Source organism: Triticum urartu, chromosome 7A, assembly GCF_056163025.1.
Source record: "Triticum urartu cultivar PI428250 chromosome 7A, HENAU_Tu73, whole genome shotgun sequence".
In the NCBI taxonomy this organism is placed as follows: domain Eukaryota; kingdom Viridiplantae; phylum Streptophyta; class Magnoliopsida; order Poales; family Poaceae; genus Triticum; species Triticum urartu.
The window spans coordinates 662,182,307-662,189,045 of NC_141879.1; the positions used below are offsets into that span (position 1 = coordinate 662,182,307).

The 6,739-nt window shown below is 44.2% G+C and overlaps 1 protein-coding gene across 1 annotated transcript; it reads right to left on the minus strand.

Moving 5' to 3' along the window:
• Positions 1-1,782: 1,782 nt before the first annotated feature.
• LOC125521325 (cold-responsive protein kinase 1) lies at positions 1,783-5,779 on the minus strand. The gene is made up of 7 exons (XM_048686382.2): positions 5,470-5,779; positions 3,698-3,921; positions 3,468-3,583; positions 3,177-3,387; positions 2,847-3,087; positions 2,486-2,636; positions 1,783-2,380 (listed from the first exon to the last, which is right to left on the minus strand). Exons 2-7 carry the CDS (start codon positions 3,765-3,767, stop codon positions 2,012-2,014), a joined length of 1,158 nt encoding a protein of 385 aa, XP_048542339.1. The 5' UTR covers positions 3,768-3,921; positions 5,470-5,779; the 3' UTR covers positions 1,783-2,011.
• Positions 5,780-6,739: the final 960 nt, after the last annotated feature.

Here is a 6,739-nt window from a genome sequence, read left to right on the forward strand (position 1 = left end):
CTTCTCAAGTAGCATCAACTGGCGAAGGACCAATCTACAATGAGGGCGTAAGCAAAGAGGCCGTGGCGAATCACAACTTTGTTGCCGAGCAGCTAGCGCGCTCTATGAGGCCTCGCATGCTCAAGCCACCGCTCGCACCACGGAGATGTCGCAGCCGGACGTGGAGGCGGCGCTGGCGATGGAGGACGAGAACGCCGACATCGCACTGTGCATCGCCTCGTGTGTTTGACCCCTTCTAGTGACGAACAGCGCGTAATCTATATCTCGCTTAAACAAGATGTATGATCCCCTCGCCTGAATTTTTCCTCCACGTGCTGCAAAACTGGGCATGCCCATTTTCACGCCTTCCTTTGCTCCCCCACTGTCGCTTGCTACATTCCGTGTGTTGCGGCCAATGGACGAGCGCCGCATAGCAGTTCCCCCAAATGGGTCAGCCCTGATGGTGATGCACGCAAACAGTGATGTGAGTCAGCGTTCGAACTCTGGGCCTCCTGCTGGTGAGCACCCTTCACAAGCCACAACGCCTGACAGGCTTCGATTTCTTCAATCGGTAGCGCGGAGTATAAGAACTATAATCAACCACAAATTTATTTATTTTCAAATTTCAAACGTGATTTATTTTTGAAAAAGTGAATATTTTATAAACACGGACATCTTTTTAGAAAACATAGATAATTTTTTTAACACGTGAACATTTTTTGAAGTTCCAAACTTTTTTTTCAAAAAATACATCTTTTATGAACAAAATTTTATAACGGGAACATGTTTTAAAATTTTGAACAATTTTTCAAAATCTCAAACATTTTTCGAAATTCCTGAACATATTTTGAAAATGGGAACATTTATTTAGTTTGTGAGAAATATTGATAACAGGAATCTTTTTTGACGTTATGAACAATCTTTGAAAAACACGTCATTTTTTAAAATTCCCAAACAGTTTTTTAGAAAAATGCAAACAATATTTGGAAACACAGATTTTTTTTGAAATTTCCAAACATTTTAAAAAAATGGCAACCTTTTCTGGAAAAGAAAAAAAAACAAAAAAAAATCAAAACGGATGGGGTAGTACCTACGTTATCTACACAATGGGCCGGCCATTGCACCGCTCGGCTGTTCGCCTGGTGCGAATCGTCGGCAGTTTGGGGGAAGAATGGCGGCAGCGATTGAAAATGGAGTACTACGAGTCAAAATGGAAAATGCAAATGGTAACCAAGCTCCTGGGGCTTGGTGTTTGAATAAAAAAAAATTCATATTTAAATTTTTTAAAAATATATAAAAAAATCCATGGAAACTTATACGTGTTGAACATGAACGCGTGAAAAAACGTTTGAAACTATTGTGATTTGTAGGTTGTACAAAATAAACAAAATTCCGGCCCAACAACAAAAACAACCAGCACATTTTAGAAATGTGTATTTGTCTTTTTTTTTTGCACACCACGTGTGAAAGTGTATTGTTATGAAATTTTGCAGATACATAATATATATGTGTATGAGTGTTCACAAAAAATTACGATTTTTCACACTGTAGAAAATTGCATTTTGAAACCGAGCTCCTTGTAGCTCGGTCTCCAAAAGCTCGCACTCAAGTCGAAGTGCATACATTGATACATATAGGCTGTGTGATGACCTTTGGGGGAGAATCGTTCTACTGTGAGCTACATGAGCTTGGTTTCTACTCCCTCCGTTCTGAATTATTTATCGCAGGTATGGATGTATCTAGATGTATTTTAGTTCTAGATACATCCATTTCTGTGACGAGTAATTTGGAACGGAGGGAGTATTGATTAAAAAAAATCGGTATAACCCTTTTATACAGAGAAACAATCAAGTGAAGTGCCCCGCCCAAAAAAAAGAGAGAGTAAAGTGAATGAAAGTATGAAGACCACTATACCACACAGACCATACAAGCACGAGAAAAAAGGAAAAACCTGGGCTGCGCTACGGCTATCTACAGTTTCCTCTGCAGTCTCTTCGTGTCTGCATTATCCTCACTTCGGTGCCTTCACCGGTCAGGGGCGGTCCGATATGGCGGTGAAGGTGATGGAGGTGCGGGTGGTGTTGCCGGTGGACGACGACGACGACGGCGAGGAGCGCGCCACGATGGAGGTCAGCAGCGACGACGACGTGGCCTTGCTCCTCAGCTTCAGGTCCCTGAAGTCCCGGATCACGTCGGGCTTGGTGATCTCATGCGACTCCACGTCCTCCTCGCCCTTCAGCATCCGGGTCACCGTTGACATGTCGGGCCGCCGTTTCGTCACGTTCTTGGTGCACAGGAGCCCCACCTTCAGGAACCTGCACGCCTCATCCACGTCCAGGTCGTCGCCCAAGGAGCTGTCGATGATCTCGTCCAGCTGCCCCTGGTCGTAGTATGCCCACGTCTGCAGAGGAAGAAAGGAACAGTAATCTCTTGGTAATACCGTGATAGTATAGCACTAAGTAAACAGGCCTACGATGAACAATTTAGAACAGGGTCCTGTACCTACCTTCTCAAGAAGAATCTGATCTTCGTAGGGTAGTTTTGTATCAGTGTTGCATCTTCCGCTGACTATTTCTATCAGCAGAACGCCGAAGCTGTAAACATCTGATTTCCGGGTCACCTGTCCTCGGATGGCGTATTCGGGAGCCAAGTAACCTCTGCAGGCAAAAACTACAGTGAGCAAAAGCAACAGAGGAGATATCTAATTAACTATATCATATTGCGGTTTTTTTTCACTTTTCCCAATCTTAATGTGCTTATGCAGCCCTAACCATGGAGATCAGGCAAGCTAGCATTTTAGTATAATGAGAAAACACAAGTAAACATATAGCAAAGCAGACAGGTTCGATTAACTAGTTTACACTTACAGCGTTCCTGCGACTCTTGTGCTAATATGTGATACATCTGAAGGTAGAAGCTTCGCTAAGCCGAAATCGGAAATTTTCGGGGTAAGATCCTGATCCAGAAGTATATTGCTAGCTTTGATGTCCCGGTGGACAACATGAGGTCGGACACCGTCATGGAGGTATGCTAGTCCCTGGGCAACACCAATGCAAATATTCACTCGAGTTCTCCAGTTAAACTGGATGCTGCTATGCTGCTGAGAACCTGAAAAATGGCAAGGACCAAGAAGGATTACGGCATCTGAAATTTTTCTAGGAGCAAAAGAATACAGAGGTTCAGCAATCATAATCTACCTAGAAGGGTTTGTGCAAGGCTATTATTTTCAAGATAATTATAGACAAGGATCTTGTGGCTTCCTTCCACACAACAGCCATAAAGCTTGACAAGATTCTCATGGGAAATATCAGAGATCGTAATAAGTTCACTAAGAAATTCCCTCGCGCCTTGCCTAGACTGCAAAGAGAGCACCTTTACTGCAACGGCTGTTCCATCCCTGAGTGTTCCCTGAAATGGCAAGTAAGCGATTTTAAAACACTTGCAATAATTAAGGTCCAGCATCGAATACAAAATAAATAGGGTATTACCTTATAAACTGGTCCATAACCTCCCTCACCAATCTTATTGGATTGGTCAAATCTTGCAGTTGCCCTATCCAACTCTTTATAGCTAAATCTTGTTATGTTCTCAACACCCGGGAGGTCTGCAAAAGACTAAATGTAAGTGAAAACGAAGGCAGAATGGCGAGGAGGTGACAAAGTGATATCATATTCTGAATAGCGATTTTCAACAAAACTGTAGGTATAAGAGCTCATACCCTCATTGAGTGGACCAGTTTGTTGCTGACCCCCACTCGTCCTTTTGAAAATGCGAGAAAAACAACTCATTATCAAGTTGTTTCAATTCTCGATCCACAATACAAACCTCTGTACTGTGGTTCACTTGGTAGATATATCAATTAAATATCGATCTAACCACAGGCATTTCATCCTTCATGTTCAATAACAGCAATCATCAGCCTTCAACAACAGTGATTATATCCTGAAACAGAAGAACATGAACACAGGTTCCGGTTACGTGTTACCTGACAGAAGTAGCATGTGCAATGTATAACATGTCCAATTCAAGATTTCCTTTTTAGATAGAAATACTTTCTCCTAGTCAAAATACATGTTATTCAGATCCATGTGAGTCAAACATTTTTAGGTTTGACTATCAATGTAGAAATAATTACGAACATTGCAGCATCACATTGATAAGATCCATTGTGAAAGACAACACATTTTTCAAAGAAATTCAGAATGTCACGTTGGAGACCACGCCAATGTTCACATTGACATGTATTTTGACTGGGATATTCAGTATGCACAAGATGGCAAGAATTTTGACTGCAAATAGTTAATGCATTTCGGTCATAATAATAGTTGAAACACAGAATTCAAGTTCAAATACTGCTCGGGTAGTTTGCTGACATAGTAACTGAGAGTCTTTAGTTAGATTCACAAGGTTCAGAAACCTTAACAGGTAACAGCTCATGAATTATGGGCTAAATTTAACAGTGGAGGGGAAAAAAGGTTCCAAAGAGAAATGCTCCAGATTTGTCGGTGCTCTTAGAAACTTCCATCGTAACAGCAAAGCCACTTAAGCATTACACGTCGATTCAAACTTGAATGTTTCTGGAGCTTTACCCATCAGAAACATCACTGACAGCTTTGCACAGGCAGTGGAGTTTTAACTAACAACCAACTATCACTGATTTGATAGGCTGCAACTGACATGTAGTATATGATGCCATGCATAATCAAAGGAAGTAGCCCTTAGGCCGTTAGGCCACCACACCTTTTTTTCTAATCCAAATGGTCTCTTTGATTGACCAGTTATACCTTTCTTGGATAAGCATCGATGTCATGATCGACCCCTACAAATACTTATGAACTTGAGGACAAAACCAAAAACCGCATACATGTTTCTTTCCATGGAAATAAACAACGAGTGAGATCACGAGAAGACGCGCCACTAGACCTCAACAGTAAACAAAGACGATATTGTGCATCCAGACCACGTCATGGCTTTCTTCTTCTTAATCTTAAGCAGAAGGGTGGTTGCAGCGGGCACATGGTATTGGACAGGCCATGTGTGGGCTGTCATCTAAATGGTTTCTGAAGGCTAGCTAGCAATGCAAGATTGGCCGGGTCAATCAATTTGCAGACACCGTGTCTGTCGCCAGTCCTGTAGCATTCAGTGTCTGGCATTTCTGCACTCCCACGGATCCTCGCACCCTATCGCGATCCAACAGGAACTTCCAGTAATTGCGCGTTACTGAAGTACAGGGTGTAGATATGGTTACTGAAACTCTATAATTATGTTGTGGATTCACCCACAAGCATGCAATTCAAGCAAGGGCTATAGTCAGAGTTAGGACGATTACTAGATGGCATGTTTCCACAGCTATTTTCTCTCATCAGATCGCGAACTGTTGACTCTCTACAGTCCCCTTCTCCCAGTAATTTCAGAAACGGAGCGACCAGAGAGCAAGGGAAGGGAAGACATATCGAAATTAGATGATCCATGAAAAGCAGCGAGGCTCACCTGAACCGCGGCAGGGGAGGGAGGGCCGAAACCGGCGGCCTCGGCGACGCGCGGCCCCCGACGGGGGGTTCCAGTCCACCGGCGCGCCGACGGAACTGATAACCCGCGGAACAGCCGCCCGACGCGGAGATACTCCGGCCCGCGGCGGATCACAGGGAGCAGGCAGCTCTCCGGAGCCTGCACAGCTCCGGTAGCTGTCGGCGGTGCGCGCACGGCGGCGAGGCGAGGGCGAGCGGAGGGGAGGGGATTGAAACGGCGGCCTGGAGTCGAGAGTTTGTGGCTTGTCTCCAATGCGAAAGCGAGAAACGAGGGAGAAGAAAGGGAGGCCATGTCTTTTAACTGACCGAGCCGTGGCGCAGTCAACATCGTTGACTTCGTAAGCCGCCCTGGTGGCCCGGACCGTGTGGAGGGCCGGGCTTTGGGCTTTGGGCTTGGGCCGGCGCGTGTGGCGGGGTTGGTTGCGGCGTGACGAGGCTGGGGTGGGTTGACGCGGCTGTTGACCTAGGCAACGAGATCCGGTTTACGCGCGCCTGGTTTATTTTATTTTTATGCGCGCCTGTGCACTGCAGATCGATTATTTTTGCTGTCGCTGGCAAGTTGTTTCCTGACAGGACAGGCCACCAGTGGCCGATAAAGACAAGAAATGGTGAGGGGTCAATAATGATTTTTTTTACATGTGCAAATTTCCATGAAGAAAAAAAACATTCCCAATGCTTTGAAAAAAAATAAGTGCTCGAAAAATGCTTTAAAAAAAGTCTTTTTGGTGCATTTTTTTTCATTCTGGAGCATTTCGGAATGTTTTTTCTTCATGGAAATTTGCTCGTACGTAGAACATTCAACAATGTTTGTTGACAAAAACACACATAATTTAAAAAAAAATACTGATCATGAGGGTGCATGTGGGCTCGAGATCAGAAGCTCATTGTCTTCGATTCTTTCTATACAGCGAGCTCCGCGCTCTGCTTCCAGTGAGCGGCACATACAGGGCCGTTCCTAGGATTTTAGGGGCCCGGGGCGAAATTAGACCTCGGGGCCCCTTAGAGGGTTGCCTTCGTGATCGATTTCGTAGGTCTTTTGCGCTTCCCGTGATACCAATTTTCAATCTTGCCTTCAACGCCCAATGAAAGTATTTTACTCACTAAGATGCGGAACTGGAAGTGCTATCAAATCCATTGTATTTAGTGAAAAATAGATTTCTTTTCTAGACTAGTGCTTGCATCTTAGTGTTCCACAGGACATTGCAAAGAACAGCTGTGATCCAATCAATTAT

Excerpts from the sequence above, each read along its gene's own strand:
- LOC125521325 (XM_048686382.2), bottom strand. The coding sequence starts at position 3,767 with ATGAGTTGTTTTTCTCGCATTTTCAAAAGGACGAGTGGGGGTCAGCAA. Across the intron at positions 3,584-3,697 it reads AACTGGTCCACTCAATGAGG|ACCTCCCGGGTGTTGAGAAC; the intron begins GTATGAGCTCTT and ends AGTCTTTTGCAG. Across the intron at positions 3,388-3,467 it reads GTTATGGACCAGTTTATAAG|GGAACACTCAGGGATGGAAC; the intron begins GTAATACCCTAT and ends TTGCCATTTCAG.